We start from the raw sequence: 19,287 nt of genomic DNA, 5'->3' as shown, positions 1-19,287 counted from the left end.
CACGTGCTGCTAATAAAGTTTAACTCGAGTAAATAATTGTTTTTTTTTTGTTTGTTTTCGATTTGGGAACTTTTTATTTTTTGTTTGTTATATTATGTGATATTATAAAGCTGGAAAGCTAAAATATTTGTAATCCAATTTATTTCATATAGAGTTAAGTAGAAATGCCAGATTACACCGAGACCCTCCTTTTCATAACTAATTATTATTGTATCTTAATCCAAAAGATTTGACACATTTTAGTGTTTACATTTTTTAGATATTTACTGGAGAGGGAGGTTTTGTTTTGCTTTTTAATTGCTACACTTTATAAAATGATAGAATTATTAGATCCAGTTGACATTATCTTGGCATATTATTATGTCTTTGATTATGGTTGGTATTAGAAAAATCAATGACCCCTTGGCTATGCGTAATGGACCCATGGTGGTTCCTGTATCTCACTTTATAATGCTTATCCTTAAGCTGAAACACAGGTAATACTTGCTACTTACTGTATAGTTTATGCCAGGGTTGTCAAATTAGACAGTGTTGTGTAATAGGAAAAAAGTTTTTAAAATAAATCAACTAGTCTCTTTTGCTTCAATGTAGTAACAAACATCTTTTGCACTGTTACCCATCCAAACCCTGACCACAAGCAGAGTGTTTCAGGATAAACGTGTTAAAAAAAAAAAAAAGAAAAAGAAAAATTAAAAAAAAGAGGCATAAAATAGCAGAAACAATTGCTTCAGATATCTATGAGAATTACCCTGGTTACCATGGTTCAATACAGAGGGAGAATACAGCAACTGAATCCATCTGATTAACACTGGAAGTAATCAGATTCATTCAGAATACACCTTTTTTTATTATTGCAAACCAAATGTTAATGAATTCGACAGCCTGATGAAGAAATGATTATATAAAAACATTACACACAAAACTTACAGTACAGGATGGTTGTTTTTGTAATTGACTTAATTTGAATTTTGATTTTGTGGAGTTTTTTTTGTTGTTTTTTAAAATAGAAACATTTCAGTTGTTTGGTAAAATGTAAAAACATTACCTCACATATACTAATATTTAGAAGCAAAAACTATAGATATTCAGAGAATAGTCAATCTTCATACATTATCATCATACATTAAATCTGTTTTCTGTTTATCAACGGAAACTGAGACAAGAAGCAACATACAAATTACGGAGCATCAGAATTGTCAAAGGTGCGATTCTCATGGGTCAATTTAGGAAGACAAAAGTGCCTTCAATTAATAAAATAGTAAAAATAATTATAAATTCTTAAAGGATAGGAAGTTGCATTTCAAATTTAGAACCAAATTCTTATGATTCCCAAATTGAAATATCAAATAAATGATTCACTATTAAAAGTTAAAAATGCATATGTGCCTGCTTCTTCCATCATTTGTTCAATTTAGATTGTAATGCAGCAGAAATAAACAAAATGAAATACTTTAAGCACAATATCACGCATGATATGAAAACTAAAACAAAACACACCTTAAACATTAAAACTTATCGTGAAATCTCTAGACTGAAATCGAATTTGAATACTGAAAAATACAGATCCTCTCTGAGCTTCTGCATGTCAAAACAAATTGACAGGCTCTTCCTGCTCTTGGAAATCACTGGTCCTGGTGAGACTGAGGAGCTTCGGGGAACAGCTGTCTCGGAGTAGTGTTAAGAGAAAGGCGCATCAGCTGAGAGCTGCCCAGTGGTGTGTCCACCTGTAATGATGGCACAGAGTTATAATCTGAGCTGCAGTAACACCAGGCAAAATACTGGACCTACATGGTAATGTTGACATAACTGTAGATTACAAAGCATAAGATCACTTTGATAGGCTGGGTCATGTTTGATGTAAATCCAATGCCGAATACAAGGATTTTATTGGAAAGATTGGAATAAAAAAAAATAAAAATAAAAAAAACCACTACACGCCTGCTGTAGAAGAACTCGAATGGCTTGCAAAGATCCCTGATCTCATCTCCACTGAACACTTGTTTTTCCCAGAAGCATGATAACAGAAAAGACAGGATGAATATGGAATGGGGTGTTCAATAAGCACATATGGGTGTGATGTATCTTTCACCAGATTATGTTCCACTTTGGTCATTTCCAATGCCAAGTTAGTATCTAGTTTAATCAATCCCCCCACAGACACTCACCCATGATGTTGCTCTAATAAACAGGGTAGAGAGTATCCTTACACCATCCTTAGCATATCTATTGCATTGGCAGAATTTTTACCCCTCTCTATGATATGGCATACTCTCTTCCTCTGCCAATTATGACACTCTGCTGTTTGCAATAAGATATATGTCTACAGTGTTCTTACCTTCAATTTTTTGGATGGTGTTGTGCTGTTGTCTGTGACACTCTCTCGCTTACTCGGACTTGGACTCGCTAACTTGGGGGAACTGAAGCAGCAAGCTTGGGATGGACCAGGGCTTGAGGAAGACTCATGTGCCGATTGAAAAGAACCTCGCTTTGGCGTGTTGAACTGACTCTGACTTGGCTGACTGAGAAAATATTTCTTCGCTCCTCCGAAGTCATTGAGCATTTCAGCAACAAGGCCGTCCAGTCGTGTATTGCGTCTGATGACGTGTCCTCGGATGGCGTTCTCAAGCCCGCCCTGTTTTACTATGACATACACACGGTTCTGACCCCGTGTGACTGCAGTATAAACGTGTTTCCAAGTTTGACCTTTGCCACTGTCAAGAACATACACGATAGTCTTTTCCTCTGAGCCCTGACAGGAGAAAACCATAGCAGTTTTAGCCCCAACACCTGGTGTTCAAGAGAAGTTCTTTAATTCTTAGTGACTAGTAAATCTATAGCATCTATAGTGTCAAATACAGCCTAGCTAGTAAAAGAAAGACACAACAGCATTTTTTCCCAAGAGAGGAAGTGGCTGAGGTGTATAAAATGATGTTCACCTGAAAGGTGTGAATGGTTCGAGCCCAGGCATGCTGCAGTTTACACTCTCTCATTAGCTCCCTGTAGTTAACAGTCAGCTTTCTGTCCTGCCTGTTATCTAGTGTCAGGTACCTCCGTTTACTGCGCTTCTGTCCAGCTTCTTCTATAGTCACATCCTGTAATGAGAAGTCATACACAATTCCTGGCATAATTACAGACTCCAAAAATGACCAAAAACCCTTCACAACATCTAGACAAAATAAATGATAAAATTAAAGCATTAAGATTTGCAATGGAATTTTCTACACACCTGTGTGATAAAGAAAATTTCTCCATTGCACAATCGTTCTTTTTTAACTTTGCTTTCATACATATCGTCATTTTTGCATTTGGCTTCATCTTCTTTGTCTTTATCAGTCACATAGCCGTTCCTTGTGCAACATACCTTATCGCCAATCTGAAAGTTCATTTTCTTATCACAAGTCCTGAAGAGTGAAAAACAAAGGAGTAAAATGATGGTGCCTTGAAGTCGGACTAAAAAATTGTTACACGTTGAAAAGTTTTAGGAACGTAGTTGATCCTGTTACAGTCAAAATGCAAATTAATAACGATACTCACTTGGACTTAATCACACAACTTACTTGGTGGTGTGATTAGAGTAATGCTTGCAGCAAAGCTCATTAATCAAAGCACATTGCTTCCTATAAAAAAAAAAGAGAGATTTAATAAAGTACTCTGATCTAAAGACAATACTATTCTAAACAAATTTAGACTGTTAGGTGTATAAAGCCATGCTGATTTGACATCAATATGTAAACAGTGATGGTTGAGAAGACTACTTAACCTCAAAAACAGAATAAGCAGCAAAGCTCAAAAAACATGTAAGAAACTCTGATCTCTGCCTGTAAATCTAGTACAACTCTCAAAAGTGGTCATTTAAATAAATTATATACGGTATACAGACAATTGTCAGTCAACTGATTAACCCCATTAACACACACAAACCTAGTGATAATCTTAAATATTTATTTATTAGGTATATATTTACTAGGCTCCATCTAAGTTCTCTAAGCCATTTTTACCTTGTGAAAGCAATAAATTGGGAATTTGTATCATCCTTTAACCCAGATGCTGGGCCATTCAGCAAACTCTTTATAGAATTCTGTAGATCTAAGATTTAAAAAGAAATTGCACAAAATGTGTGTTTCTGGCTGAACCACATACATTTCAACTTTTATTGTCCACCTACACTGATGCACGAATAGACCAGAAGCCACAGTTACGCATTTAAGAACACTATTTTACTGTACGTACCATCGTCAATTTCATTTGCTGGAAGAAGGATCTCGATGAATCTCTTTTCAGGTGATGGCAGTGCGAACGCTTTACGCAGTTCCACAGTGGCGTCATAATTCAGATGATGAAACTTTTTACTGACACCCATATCTGCTATTCTAAGAGAGAAAAAGGCTAGAATTTAAATTACATTGGGAATAAACTCAACCAAAATATTAGTACAAAACAACTTACAATCCAGCGTTTTCGACAATGAGTTTTGATTCAGCTCGGTGGTTGGTGCACATTTCAATGGCCCAGTTCATCTTCTTTAGACTGGTAAAGAGATCATTGAGGACATTTCCTGGTTTAATGCTGGGCAGCTGCCTTATATCACCTTTACCAAAATAAAATGAAGCCCCAAAATGTGTGATGCATAAAAGTGCTGTCTTCCTTTTCTGTTACACGGACACATTAAGTAATACACAATAACAACAACAACACATTTATCCAAATGTAGACAAAACATGTGTGTACATTTCTGCCTTTTTTTTGCAGTGATTTTCCTCTGTAACTATAACGATGACTAACAATTTATGGAAATATACTCAATCACATATTTTAAGACAAAATCATTATATAACTCTCTCTTGAAGGAGATCATTCCAGATTGCCCATTACTACAGTTACAGATGCATTACTATATATACACAGACACACTACTTTGTCCTCACCCAGAATGATGAACTTTTGTAGCTGAGCATGTTTGGTGAGCATTAACAGGATGGAGGAAAGCAACTGTACACACACAAGACTGCCCTCATCCACCACCAGCACTCGGACTTTGCCAAACTTCCACTTCAGTGGATTCCCATTTTCGTCTTTTTTTGTTAACTTATAATTCCACAAGACCTAAAGGCAGTGTGAAGAAAAGGACAGTCCAAGTAAGTACTTGATACTTAGACCATGGTGCTTCTCCACTAGGAAGTTGAGGTACATTATAATTCTATATACAGTACAGTGGGTTTAAAAAGTATTGAGAAGCTTCAGATTTTGAACAATTTTTTTTACACATAACATAAATCTACAAATAATAACTCAATGACAGTGCAAAAACATTTTTAATAAATTCTTGCAAACCTATTAAAAGATCAAAAACTGTTTGATACGGTTCGGTTGCTCCTTGATGCTGTACTTTGTAAAATGTACAAGTAATTACATCTTCAACTCTTCTTGGGGTCACATGTTTGACACGTTTGACAATTCTGATGATGCTCCCTTCTTGTAAAGCTTTGCCTGCCTTGATTTAGGTAATTTCTCCCACTCATCTTTGCAGATCTTTTGAAACTTGGATAGAGAATATCTAAGCTGCCATTTTCATATCTCTCCAAATATATTTTAAGGGTTTCAAGTCTGGTTTTTGGATATATGCTTTATCTTAGCTGGATGATTTGGGTCCTTGTTGTACTGAAAGGTGGAACACTGCCCAAATCTGATGTTGGGTGCAGGTTTCTTGGCAGGTTACCTCTCTGTATATGGCTTGTATTAATTCTTCCCTCAGGTCTGACCTGTCTCCTTGGGAGTGGCTTCTCTCTATCTATTCTAATAAAAAGAGCAATTCTGTGAATTTTCCAGACTGATGGTTTTAAACTTCTTCCATCTCACAATAATGGAGCCAACTCTGCTCCTGGGAGCCTTCATAGCTTTAGAAATGGTGTACAAATTTCTCTCTCCTGTACAGATCTCTCTCTCTCTCAACACAATATAATGTTCTAGATAAAGTTCTTTGGACTTAATGGCTTGGTTTTTGTCTAACATGCACAGTGAATTATGGGACCATATATATATATATATATATAAAAACAAGGTTCCTTTCTAAAATCATGTCCAATTACAATTTTTACACAATAAAATGCAAACACTGACAGGGGCTGAAGATTTTTGGTTTGGTGTTTAGTTTAAAGGATATTTAATTTAACTCAAATTCAATGTGATTTGAAAGTATATCAAATATAGCTACATTTAGATAATCTCAAAGCAAATTGGTTAACAAAATATGTTAAAAGCACAGGACACAAATTAACATGCAGTTGTGCATGCAGTTAAACTCTTCAAGACTGATGTACAAAATTCTTAAATGCTTGGCATGGCACTACTTTTGCATCTGATGAATAAACAAGGAATTGGAGAGGAGGAAGAGGAGGATAAGGAAGGAAAAAACAAAGATGATGCAAAAGGATGCATTCGATTGACAAACACCCTTTACAAAGACAAGTCGTCCAACTAAAAAAGGAAAGATTAAAAACCTAGGGTAAATTAAATAAAATAATTACAAAGTTGAATTGCAATTCAAGAATAATTAGATAACTTGAACCAAAAAAGTGTTGCCTAATTGTTTGTGCTGATAATGTAGGAGCGGACAAATGTAATTTTCCCGCTAGCTCTGCACAAATCCACAGATTTATATACTGGTTTAATTAACTCGAACATTCGGTGAGGAAAAAGGAAGACACTACGAACCTGATGCATGGTGTAAGCTGTAAAACAGGTTTTCTTGCTCAGTAGTGATGCAGCTCTACCTGTGGGGGCAGTAAGAAGAACCTCCACTGGCTTTGTGTCATTCTCTTTCCGCTCACCTTCCTCCAGCATGCGGTCATTATTCTTTCTGTCCTCCTGTTGCTCCATGGCAGCTTTAAAGATCGTACTGACCACGTAGGTTTTGCCACAACCCCCTTTTCCACTGATCACGGTCACAGCATTAGCACACATCATCTCTGCTGCTCTGACCTGGTCTGGGTCAAGTGCTATATCAGCATTCAAGGTGGACTCAGGTATTTCATCCATGTGTTCATGCACATCTGAGGCTGACTCTCCGCTCAGACCAGACTTATCTTCTCTATTCACTTCTGAAGCAGTAGAACACGAAGTGGTTGTAAGCGGGTCTCTCATTCTCTCACGCGCTGCAGAGAGCAGAACCTCCCTCACGTCCAGATCGATCTTCCAGGGTTCCCTCTCTATTAACTTTTGGAGACATTCAGCAATTTCCTTCTCATAGTTGTAGAGATTCTTCAGAGCAATCTTGCCTTTTTCTACATTCAGCACTTTATGCTGGCGGAGGAAGGCCACAGCATCCCAAACTCTCACTTCTGGCATCTTCATCCGCTCATCCAGAAACTTCCGTTCGATGTAGGTGTGGCCAAACCGACTACAGTAGTTTTTAAGCTCGTTGTACACCTTCAGGGCATTTTGCTGCACAGTAGACATTTTCGTGAATAACTCACAGGACATAAAGTTCTTCAGTGTAGTCTCACATCGGACTAAGCGGAACTCTTTATACATGATCTGTTGATAAATTTAAAATAAGAAATAAGTGATTAGTACATTTAACAGATACACAGCATTATTTACTCAGATCTTCATGACAACCATTTTCTGATTCGCAATTGGAAGCAGCATCAATTTAATTGAAGTGTGCATGTAAGATGATTGAAAAAAGCTGGAAGAACCTTATTATAGTGAATAACAATTGGGTTTGTCTTTTGTCTGTTTGCTTACATTGTTTTCACATAATTTTTTATTGTTAAACTTTTATCTTTATAATTTGGTCAAACTAGCTAGCACTCCCTTTCACACAACAGCTACTAATTACAAAAAACGAGGGCTTGCATGTGCTTTGCTCAAGCCACATGAAGCCATAACCTCTTCTATTAAAACTGCTGTTCATGCTGCGATAAAGCGATTAGTGTTTCTTTGATTAACAGGGGAGAGACTAATATCATTCCCAACACCTTGCATTTAAAAAACATGCCAAGGATCAGCACTTTGGTTTACAGTATAGTTAGGTGTCATTTAGATGGCTCTAAAAATCCTCCAGACTAATAAATAAAAATAAAAAAAAAGAAAATTGTTTGGTGTGACTGACTTGTGTTGCTAATGTCCAGTCTTACTTACGTAGCCAAACCCAAATTTCCATACTTCAGTCTTGATGAGTTCCTCCAGTCTAGCTAACAAGGGAACCTTATTATGTTTGTGTGGAGAAGCATCCATGTTGTTTTCTTTGTCATTTTCAGCCTGCTGTTTCTCCTCCTCCTCTCGCCCCTTTTGTAGCAGATTTAAAAACTGCCCTGGCAGCAATGTTGGCAGGTATTTCATGATGTAAGGATAGGTGGTGGAGACCCTTACATTAAAAGCAGCATCTATTTGACGACAAGAAAACAAGATTGAGGGAATTGAGTGAAAGACTGCTGTTTTTGCCTGCTATAATACAAGTGATAACAGGAAGTTACTTTTTTGCAGAAAGTTACTTTTTTAATGTTAGCAAACTCAAACATTTTTGAAAAAATGAATTGTGCACAAATGAAAAGCATGCAACTGGTAATCATTGCAAACTATTATGGATGATAGAGAGTACAAACAATACAAACAAAAATATTACCAGCGAGAAAAGTACTGCATTACACTAGAAAACAGGCATGTTTCAACATGTTACTAATACCTGATTTAGATATCTGAGTGATGACATAATTAGAAACTTGTTTTGCTTCATGGCTGCTCTCTCCAAATTCATACACAGCTTCTTCTAGGTTTCTGAGGTCCATATATCTGTCCTTTGGCAGCCACTCCATGAACGGAACAACAAAAGTATCATTCACCATACACTCCTTCAGGAACAGAGATATGATAGCCCTCCAGTCATTTTTCAGGTCTGTCCGGAGTTCGTAGGCAGGGTAGCCATTGACCACCAGTTTACGGGTGTAACTCTGGGCGTTGCAGGAGATCTTCCACCACGGGTTCCTGAGAGGAAATCGACCCTTAACACGTTCTTTCTTCCCATCAAACATGAAATCCACTGGACATAAAGCAATGAAGAAAGATTTAAAACCACATAACATTTAAAGAAAATATACAGCAAAAACATCAAAGATATTTTCACAAAGTTTGGAAATAATTGCAATTATTAAATGTCTAATAAACTCAGATCATGTTCATATATTAATTAGCACTAAGATGTACTGGCCTTATAAGACATAGGATCATGTGGCATCGAATGTAACTGTAAACGAGTATTGTCTTGCATCATTAAAGCACATTATTGAGCTTTTTCTTGTATGTTAATTAACTGACATGCACTTCTATGTATAATTTATTGTCTTTATTGTAATTTGATACCACCTCCATGAAATGTATTCGCATTTTTATATGTAAAAACTAGAATTGTAGTCTAGAGGAAACGCCAGTGTGAAAGGTAACTTTGTACAGTCCGCCATCTTCTCCTGTAGCTTGTGAACCATTGTTCTCAGACTCTCTAAGTATTAGGCCACGACTTAGGCTGAAATTATAGCTCTATTTATAGAATAGAAATATCTTCGTATAGAATGTATACCTTCATCCGACGCGGGTACTGACTGCTGAAAATTAAACGCCCCAGAAGAGACAGCATCCATTTCATTCATGTCCAGAAACTCTGGCACTGTCTCTTCTTCTTCGTCGTCGTCTTTATCCGACTCTTCATCCACGTTTTCTGACTTTGGTGGTAAAATGTAACCCACCAACCTTTTAACGGACCTCATATTGTTACGCCTTTTCTCCGCAGTCTCAAAAAAATAAACACAAAAAACAGCGTCGTCTTCAGTAGTTCGTGTTTCCCGCGCTACGGAACACGTGACTCAGTTCTTCTTCTTGTGGTGTTTTATGGCGGTTTGGCAGAACAACGAAAAGGTGCATTACCGCCACGTACTAATCTGGAGTGTGGAGCGAACACAGATAGGAAAGAAGAGAGGGGAAAAAAATTAAACCTAAATTCTATCTACCGTTCCTGAATCTTTTAGATATTTAAATAACAATTCTTGAGTTCTCGATTGCCCATACTCGCTTCCCAGCAGTACCTTTAGAGAAATATTGTCCACTCCTATCCACGTGACTCAGTTCTGCCGCCACTTTCGTGTTTAACGGTTTCTGACAGTTGGTTTTGAACTCGTTCTGAATCGTTTGAAAGGATTCAAACTCGAATCATCAGTTCGACTCTAAATGACTCCCTGAGTTTAATAACCAGTTATATCTACACTGACTTTCCTGAGTCTCCATTGGACACGTGTGACATGATAAATGATTTTCTGTGTATACTCATCAGTTATAGTACACTAATTACGCTCGAGTAAACCGCACAGTATGCGCATGCGTGGAGGTTTTTTTTTACTCATAAAACATAAAACTCATAAAACATTCTTGAAATATGACTTATCAAACTAGTTATATTAGACAACATTTTTATTTTTTATAAACATACAAAAAAACATTCAGATAAGATATATAAATGATTTTTTTTAAATAAATGAATGTTGTGTATGAAGTTTCTATGGGTTGGATCGCGGTTATTGTAAAAAATTGACTTGATCAAGACAATTTACTTTGTATATTTTAGACATGGAAATAACCGCTTTTGCATATTGCACAACAGGACACACTAAAAGCTGCATATCTCAGTTCCTCTTTATAAACCTTACTATAATTACTTACTATATCATCTTACTATACCAATCATTTGTATGCTCCTTATAATCTTTCATTACATTATCCATCATACCAAAGAGGTGAAAAATACTCTGTTGTGTCATTGTACTTCATCATGATACTTAACTATTATTTCTGGCATATTTATACTTCATTTGAGTTTCATTAACAAAGGCAATTAAGCCAATAACTATTTAATTATATTTTCCAAGACAAAATATTATCAAGTCTTAGGATGAGCAACACTGGCTTTATCTCAGTAAAGTATTTCAGTAAGCTGGAGTATACAAAAAGATTTTTTAACAAAGTTAAAAAACTTTGACTCCTTAGCATTCATTAACTTAAGCTAATTTCAAGAAGCGTCAACTTTGTGTTGACTAAACGAATCAGAGTCAAATGGTAAATATTTGAAATTTACATGATATTTAACATCTGATTTAATTCAATAGCAAATTTTGTAGACTTTGTAGACATGCATATGACCAACAAACTTGATGTTTCCAGGCAAAATGGTGTATATACAGTGTGTAACATTTTATACTGTTTTCTACATTTTATACTAAATTTTAACCGAGTCTTCTCCCGAACGGTCAGGTGATACTATTGTTTACCTATATGGACATGTACACCTTGGCTTGGTATTGTTACAGGTGCTATCACTCATATGTCAGGTGATACTATTGTTTAAATGGTAATCACGGTCAGATACAGCCTTTGTTCAGAGATGGTCCTTGGTGTCTTGCTGCCTCTTCCATGCTAAATATATTCATTTAGTGTTCTAATCATGGGGGGGGGCACGGTGGCTTAGGGGTTAGCACATTCGCCTCACAACTCCAGGGTTGGGGGTTCGATTCCCGCCTCCGCCTTGTGTGTGCATGTTCTCCCTGTGACTCGGGGAGCATGGTAGGTTGATTGACATCTCTGGGAAAATTGTCCATAGTATGAGTTTGTGTGTTTGCCCTGTGATGGGTTGGCACTCCGTCCAGGGTGTATTCTGACTCGGTGCCCGATGACGCCTGAGATAGGCACAGGCTCCCTGTGACCCAAGGTAGTTCGGATAAGCGGTAGAAAATGAATGGATGTTCTAAACACACTCCTCTATGATGTTAAAGCCTTTTTGGGAATGAGCGTTTTCTTTTTGGAGTGGAATCTGAGTTAAGGCAGATTGTAATTTCTTACATGTGCTTCAACAACATATTAGTTTAGAGGTGTGCAAACTTATTCAAATAGGTTATTGAAGGTTTTATTACCAATAGCTGGAAAATGTTAAAAGTTTGCTTCATTTTAATTTCACACTAATTTCTTTTTCTTTCTTTTTTATACATTACAAAAACTGGACTCACTTCGGGTTTCATGATATTATGTAATGAATCAGAGTTTCACTACTTAAATAGTAAGTAGTGAAATATTCGGGGGGGCATTTCTGTTTGTATTGCCAGTCTATGCATGTCTCACTTTGTGACGAATGCTATGAACAATCTTATAAATATGACAGAACATAAGGATCTTATTTATGAATATTAATTAGTAGTAGGAGCTAGGGTTACAGACCCAGATAGTCACAATAACAATTTTAATCAATTTCACTAAATTTAATTTATTAAATGGGTTTTACAGACAAATGACAAAAAACAACAACAATAATTTAGGAAATGATAGGGGGAATGTAAAGATGAAATGACCACTGTTCAAAGTGAAAAGCAGATTAAAGCAGATTATGCATTTCCAAGCACAATATCTAACAGGAAGATAGCAATAATAGCAAGATATCTAACAGGATATTATTGTCTAATCTCTATATAATATCACTTTAACCAAGCTTACACATCATCAATGCCTTGTGCATGTTCTTTGATATCTTATATCCCTAGAAAATTCGCATGCTTATTTAAAAAAGTTTGAAAAAAGCCTTTTCACATTTTTTCTTATAAGTTGTGTTCATCATACAGCCTGCTGCTACATAAGGATTAGTTCATTTTACAAATGTTTTTATTTTAAAAATGTTCTTATATTCTACACTGTCTGAAAGTACAGACAGTTATACACACACCAACAAGTAAAATATATAATTAAATATTAAATATATTATATTATGTAAACTATACAAACTGATATGATAGTGATGACTGCATTGGATCATTCATCGTCAGTACATCTTTGGTTTTTTTGCTAAGTATCGATATCGGTAACCTTAAAATACAATATTTTAAGAGACTTAAATAGCTAAGATTGTGTTCCAAATAAAAAAGATCCTTTTGCATTTGAGGCATTGAGGTATTGCTGAAATATGTACAAACCCAGATACGGACAATACAGAGTTACTGAATCAGTCTGATGTCATTGAAAGCAGTTCCTCCGTCTTGAGTAAGCCTTGGTTGTACAACTGGATTTTACAGCGGAGCCTCATTTTAGCAGGATTTTCTATTGTACTTTCACAATGCTGTCTTCTGTCATCTGGAAAAGCATCAGAAAAGAAAGATTTCAGTGCGTCATGTAAAACCAGTTTAAGCCATGTATTAAGTTAAGGTATGGTTATGGTTATGACGTTTTGGTATGGTGTCTTTTGGCAGATTTATGTGACTTTACTCTCCAAAACAGACATAAGATTTGTTTAGTAAATATCTAGAAACCATGTGATTATTTTTTGCTGTTAATTTATTACATGCCTTGAGGGATGAAGGACGGATTGTGGCTAAAGCCATTGGCCCAGCAGTCCTCACAGCATGTTTCTGCTCCGGCTGCGCAGCTGCACTCCACAGGCCAGCTGCTGTATAGATCCAGTGCAGGGGTGCATTCTGTCTGATGGCACTGCACAACTGAGTCTTCTCTCCTCCCGTTCGTGACAGAGCTGCTGGACAGGCATCTGTAATGTTCTTTCTTATCCATGAACGTGACCTCTGACTGGCTGCATTCTAGAGGTTTGGACTCTTTGTTCATCTTAGGCTCATCGTCCTCCTCAGGCATGCTGGAGCTCAATCTATGATCAGCAACAGGTACAGAAGGTGATGTCATGTCAGCCAGGGTACGTGGACAATCATCCAGGGCAAAGGGCAAAGGGAGAAGTTCACTAAGCTTCGCTAACACCTAAGAGATGCAGATAAACAGCAATAATTAGTTTATTTTTAGGATGTGTAACATTTATTAAATTTCCTCCAGAGTCAATAAAGCCTCTATTCATCCATCCAAAGAAGCATTGCTCATAAATGGTATATTTACATTGTCCATGCTTGGTCTGACTCGCGCTCGGCTGTTTGTACACTCCAGACCCAGGCGGAGCAGGCAGAGGGCAGCTGCGGTGGGCCACTCTCCTGCTCTGGAGTCCAGAAAGCATAGACAGGCATCCACAGAGCCCTTCTCTTCTGCCTCTAAACTCAGCTCATCCCTCTTAGAGAATATGAAGAAAAATTATATTAAATATGTCTGTCTAATGTCATGGTAGCATCGTTCATAATTATTGGCACGATTCGACTGTTTATGGACTCCTTCAGGATATAAATCCACAGACTGTGAAATTTGAAGGAGCTTGCAAGTTCTCAAAATGACTGCAGATTTTTCACAGAGTAAGTTCAAGACACATTGTGTGACATCACTACACTGATTCAGACATAGCCATTTTTAATTCGAATGCGTTGAGCACACTTAAGTACAGCTATCACAGAAATCACATTAATTACTGTACCTATGTGTCTTCACTGCTTGTAGTAAAATATCCCGTGCTTGCAATTTCATGTTCAAATAGTTTTCAGGTCATTTTTAAGGCAAAATCAAGCATATGGCCTCAACAATCACACGAAACTCTGTGAAACCCTAGAAGGACAGGTTAATTAAATTCTCAAACATTTGGATCACAAAATGTACTTTGCTAAAAACATAGCTGTACAGATAAACATGCTTATGAGACTACAAGGAATTTTGCTGCTCACAAGGAAAATCCATAATGTTTTTAGACTGTTTTGCAGTTAGCATCCAGCAACTTTTGGGACGATTGCACCTTGACACAAATCAGTCTCCAGATTTAAAAATAATGGAAAAAGAAGTGTAAATTAACAAACCATAGAATGTATAAAAGCTTAAATTGGGAATGGTCATGTGATCTGAAGCAGGTAAAAGTGTCTTCATGCTTGTTAGACATAACTTGAAGATGATTTAAAAGCCATTTTTTCCCTATTGTAAATAACATACTAAAAGAAAATTTAGTTAAAGAAAGAAAGAAAGAAAGAAAGAGTTTTTACTTTACCAGTAATGTTTGCTTTACTGTCTCTTGTACCACTTTCTTGCCTGTGCATGTCTCCAGAATGACCTGTGAATAAAAGTGAACATTATACCCTGAGCTGAATAAGATATGTAAGCAAGAATGGTGTGAAATCTAACAAAAATAATCAGTGAACATTTTGGGTTGATTATATCATTAGAAACAGGAAGTAATGAATATTATTTTTACATTGAAAACATTGTCATTGTCATGTGTAGGTGTTGTTGGGCTTACAAAAAAAAAAAAAAAAAAAAGACACAATGACCGGTTCTTCTTTTTGAATTACTTCTTCACACCAAACAACACCCACCCACATCTCTCTCTCATTTTCCTACAGTCCTTTTACATTACTCAAATACAGAATAAATCCTGCAATACCAGTTAAACAAACTCTAAAATCTCAAATTGTTTTTACTTGATTTATCGGCTAAAATAAATCAATAAATAATTAATAATGTATTGTTTAATGGGCATAAAATGATGATTATATTTCCTTTTTTAACAATGTATAATTTATATGTTAACCTCATTTCATATATCTCTATCAGGGTTACTAATTGCAGGTTACAACTAATTGCAACAAATTCTACAGCTTGAATCAAATGCCTCCGGACACTGTAACATGCAGGGGTCACAAGAACAAACCGGCCTATTCTGTTAAGTCTCATTCAATAGATTTCGCACAGTTCTAGAAAATCTTTGAAAATATCTTTAAAGACTAGAATCGATAAAAGTAGGGAAATATTTGAATTGTATTTTTAGTATATAAATAATTTCATAATTTATTAGAATAATTTAACAATGTATTATTTATTAATAATAATAATAAATAATTTAAAAACAAAAAAATTTATTATTTTAGACTGAACCAAAGATCCTAAATCTGTTTTTTTCTGCACTAATGCAACCTGCGTAATGTAGTTTAACTTTCAGGTCCACAATAAGATAAATGCAAAATGATATTAAAAATTTAGGATATATTTATATATTTTCTGGAAACAACAAGAACCCTGTTCATTTTGCACTCTCTGTTTGAGTGTGTGCGTGTGTGTGTGTGTGTGTGTGTGTGTGTGTGTGTGTGTGTGTGTGTGTGTGTGTGTGTGTGTTTGTATGTCTCCAACAGAAAGTCCTCATACGTTTTGTAAGACAGATGTGTGTGTGTCTGCGTGTGTGTGTGTGTGTGTGTGTGTGAGAGAGAGAGATCGCCAACTCACCATACCAAAGCTGTAAATGTCTAATTTGACAGATAATTTTCCATCACGTATATACTCCTCTGGTAAGTAGGCCAGGTTGCTGCGAGAACCTGTGTCCATGGTGATGGTCCAGCTCTGGTTAACAGTGTGGGGTCTGAGACGAGCCATTCCAAAATCGGACAGCTTGGGCTGTAAGCGTTCATCCAGCAGAATATTTGAACTGCAGAACACAGATACATAGTTGAACTGAAACCTGTAACATGGTAACCTGTAACAACTGCAGCAGTGCATAAACCCTGAAGACACAATAATAAAAGCACCTTGTGATGTTTCCACAGATAACCATGCAAGGTTGAGCAGTGTGCAGGTGATGTACAGCATTTGCTGTGCCTTTGATTATATTAAGTCTCTGCTGCCATGACAGGAGGCTCCCGCTTTCCTGTGTGAAATAAGAGACCCTGTTTATGCTGAGCTAGTCAAAAGAAATGAGCAGTAAACCTGAGAATTGTTTATTGTGGCTGTACTGTTAACATTCCGGTTTAACATCCAAAAAGACATACACTCACATACAGAAACCGTGATGCCATCTTAAGATCCATTTTATTACTGTATTAACTCAACCGAACTCACTTTACTAGAATCATGTGCACCCTGTTCTATTCTCCTCCCTTTGTTTGGCACTTGCGTGATGTATGAGTCTCACTTCCAAATCATAAAGGGAAGTCAATTCAATGCAAGTCAATGTTAAAAACAGTACTGAAGAAGCTCACTGATGACCAACGCCCTACAGTACATTTTGAAGCTTTCACTACCTACAACATACCAAGCTTGACAATTATCAAATTAGATGGATCAGTTACAGGACAATAGTCTACTCTGGAACTGAAAGGCCAATTCTTTCATTTATATGCTATACAATGAATTTCACTTCCTCACATGTTAAACCCCTACTGATATCTCCAAAATGCTACATTCTTCTTTAATTGTTCTTTTTACCACATCTTTTTCAGCGGTTGTTTGTTTTGGAGGGTTTCTACCTTCAGTTATTTTCTACAGGAGGTAAAAAGCAATTTAATTCAAAAGTGCTTTGATTTTTGGTTTTTTAGTCAATAAATAAATCCAGAAGCTGCCATCTAAGCCATTAATGACACTACCTCCACCACATTTCACAGAGGATCTCGTAGGTTTAGCATCATAAGCAAGTTATTTCTTCCTCCACACTTTAGTTTACTGTAATTTTAATCTGACTTTCTGATGCTGACGAGTGCTTTCCATATTGTGGTCTGACCTCTGCGTTTTAGTGAGTTGTAAGACTTTCACCTCTGTTCCGTGGAGGTTGGTTGTGATGTCTCTGACTTTTTTTTTTTTTCACAGCTCTCACAATATCTCTGTCACCTATCTTCTCTCACATTCAAATTGTCTTGCTTTTCTCCAGTAGACAGCTCTGTGGTCACGTTGGTTTATGCTTTTTAAGAACAAATGCAAATGCTTCAACAAGTGAAACCCAAACCAAACGTAGATATTCAAAGGTATTCATTGAGTGTTCAATCTAGCATGGCACATCTTGTCAAAAAATAACACCTGGCAGTCAAAAACACCTAGATGTAAATATCAGGAAATGAAAGCTGAAATTCTTATCAATTGTGTCATACTGTATTTATCTCTTGGTCTCAAACCCATTGGGTGAATTACTGACACAATTTATTCAGTCTTCATTAAATAAATATTACAAACATTAATTGGGATGTTCCACTCAACCAGTAGGAGAACCACAGCAGTAACTGTACTAAAATTGTAAAATCAAAACAGTGCTCAACAACAACATTACTGTACACTGGATACATATAGACAAAAGTAGGGTTACATTTGTTTTTAAATGTTGTGTATATCTCTTGTCATCAAGAACATCATGACAGGGACATACTACTGTTGTCAACATTGTTTAACAACTGATTTACCTCATTATGCAGTCTATGAAACAGAGATCCATTAGACATGAACGGATAGACCAAACAGTAGCGCTCATCCTCTGAAAAACAACCCCAAAGCTCCAAGATGTTGGGATGATCAAAGCTGAGGATGAGGAATAAAAATGATTATTATAACATAACCAAAAACCAAATGTAACCAATGATAGTACAGTGTACAATGTTTCTAATGTATATTAAATAAAAACTGGCTAAACTTACAAATTTAAAACTTCAATTTCTGTCTTGAACTTTTTCCACAAATCCTTCCAAGACTTCTTGTTCCCCTGTATTTAAAGTATTAGGGATGATATTAACATTTAAATTCAGCTTACACTAACCAAATGCTGTACAAAACACAAGGAAAATTACAACACTTACTAAAATTACATTATCCAACAATAAGTATAAAAGAACAAAGATGTAAAAGGAGATAATTAGTTAACAGTATATAGTAAAGCCAGTTTAAGAGGCTGGGAAAGTCAACAAAAAAATTGGCTAAATTTAAAAAGAATTTTTGATGTCTGGAGGGAGCTGATTCCATAAGTGAGGAGCAGATACTGCAAAAGCTCGATCACCCTTCGATTTGAGGTGAGATCTATGTATGTGTAGGAGAGCTTGTAGGGACCTAGGTGCTGAGGAAGAACGAATTAGTTCTGTAATGTAAGAAGGTGCCTGTCAAATTAGTGCTTAAAAATCTTGAACTGTTTTCTAAAATGAACTGAGAGCCAGTCAAATCTGAGAGGTCAAAAAAAAAAAAAAAGAGAGGTCAAATCTGGGGTAAAATGATTGTGCTAACAGCCTTGCGGCTGCATTCTGGACCACATAGAGACGAGCTATTGAGGAAAGGGGAAGACCGAAATATAAGGAATTACAATAGCCCAGACAAGAAGTAATAAAGGCATGAATAACCTTCTCCAAATCAATAAAGCCAAACCAGTTTACTCATATCAATCATTGTGTTCTTGTGCCATATATTCACTTTTTTGCCTTTTATTTTTACCTTATTCAGCCTCCCAATTTATAGTACAGTAGATTGCATTTATTTCCTTATTGTTTTTGTATCTTATTCTGAAATTCTATTTTAAATACTTTTTTCATCTTTATCTCGATTTTTTTAATGAGCTACACCTGTCACTACATGCCATACTGTGCATGACTGTGTATGTGACAA

The 19,287-nt window shown here is 36.3% G+C and overlaps 2 protein-coding genes across 4 annotated transcripts in view; both read right to left on the bottom strand.

Annotated features, from left to right (window-relative positions):
- Positions 1-827: 827 nt before the first annotated feature.
- helb (helicase (DNA) B) lies at positions 828-10,319 on the bottom strand. 2 transcript variants are annotated; one of them, XM_027151774.2, is made up of 14 exons: positions 10,077-10,319; positions 9,575-9,932; positions 8,687-9,040; positions 8,143-8,387; positions 6,712-7,533; positions 4,926-5,103; positions 4,447-4,588; positions 4,231-4,370; positions 3,999-4,086; positions 3,558-3,617; positions 3,227-3,401; positions 2,937-3,092; positions 2,336-2,749; positions 828-1,724 (listed from the first exon to the last, which is right to left on the bottom strand). In XM_027151774.2, the coding sequence occupies exons 2-14, from the start codon at positions 9,759-9,761 to the stop codon at positions 1,623-1,625; spliced, it is 3,063 nt and encodes a 1,020-aa protein (XP_027007575.1). In that variant the 5' UTR covers positions 9,762-9,932; positions 10,077-10,319; the 3' UTR covers positions 828-1,622. The 2 variants fall into 2 exon arrangements, with proteins under 2 accessions (XP_027007575.1, XP_027007574.1); XM_027151773.2 differs by having other exon boundaries at positions 9,575-10,319.
- A 1,959-nt stretch (positions 10,320-12,278) lies between these two features.
- irak3 (interleukin-1 receptor-associated kinase 3) overlaps positions 12,279-19,287 on the bottom strand; it is an 11,039-nt gene continuing 4,030 nt past the window's right edge. For both annotated transcript variants that reach the window (XM_027151674.2, XM_047804051.1), the window contains 8 exons: positions 18,336-18,400; positions 18,105-18,219; positions 16,467-16,585; positions 16,168-16,366; positions 14,939-15,001; positions 13,918-14,085; positions 13,368-13,785; positions 12,279-13,155 (listed from right to left, as the gene is read on the bottom strand). In XM_027151674.2, coding sequence (XP_027007475.2) covers positions 13,028-13,155; positions 13,368-13,785; positions 13,918-14,085; positions 14,939-15,001; positions 16,168-16,366; positions 16,467-16,585; positions 18,105-18,219; positions 18,336-18,400 — 1,275 coding nt within the window. In that variant the 3' untranslated portion in view covers positions 12,279-13,027. The remainder of the gene's footprint in view (positions 13,156-13,367; positions 13,786-13,917; positions 14,086-14,938; positions 15,002-16,167; positions 16,367-16,466; positions 16,586-18,104; positions 18,220-18,335; positions 18,401-19,287) is intronic.

The sequence above is a fragment of the Tachysurus fulvidraco genome, chromosome 19 (assembly GCF_022655615.1).
Source record: "Tachysurus fulvidraco isolate hzauxx_2018 chromosome 19, HZAU_PFXX_2.0, whole genome shotgun sequence".
NCBI classification, from domain to species: Eukaryota; Metazoa; Chordata; class Actinopteri; order Siluriformes; family Bagridae; genus Tachysurus; species Tachysurus fulvidraco.
Note: the sequence above shows the minus strand (reverse complement) of the source record. Positions and strands in the feature narration are given on the sequence as shown.

Bases quoted from the DNA above. Each gene is read 5' to 3' on its own strand.
- helb (XM_027151773.2), bottom strand. From the start codon at position 9,761: ATGAGGTCCGTTAAAAGGTTGGTGGGTTACATTTTACCACCAAAGTCA. The intron at 4,589-4,925 runs GTGAGGACAAAG...ATTTTGGTAAAG, and splicing joins ACAAAAGTTCATCATTCTGG to GTGATATAAGGCAGCTGCCC. The intron at 4,371-4,446 runs GTAAGTTGTTTT...TTTCTCTCTTAG, and splicing joins ATTGTCGAAAACGCTGGATT to AATAGCAGATATGGGTGTCA.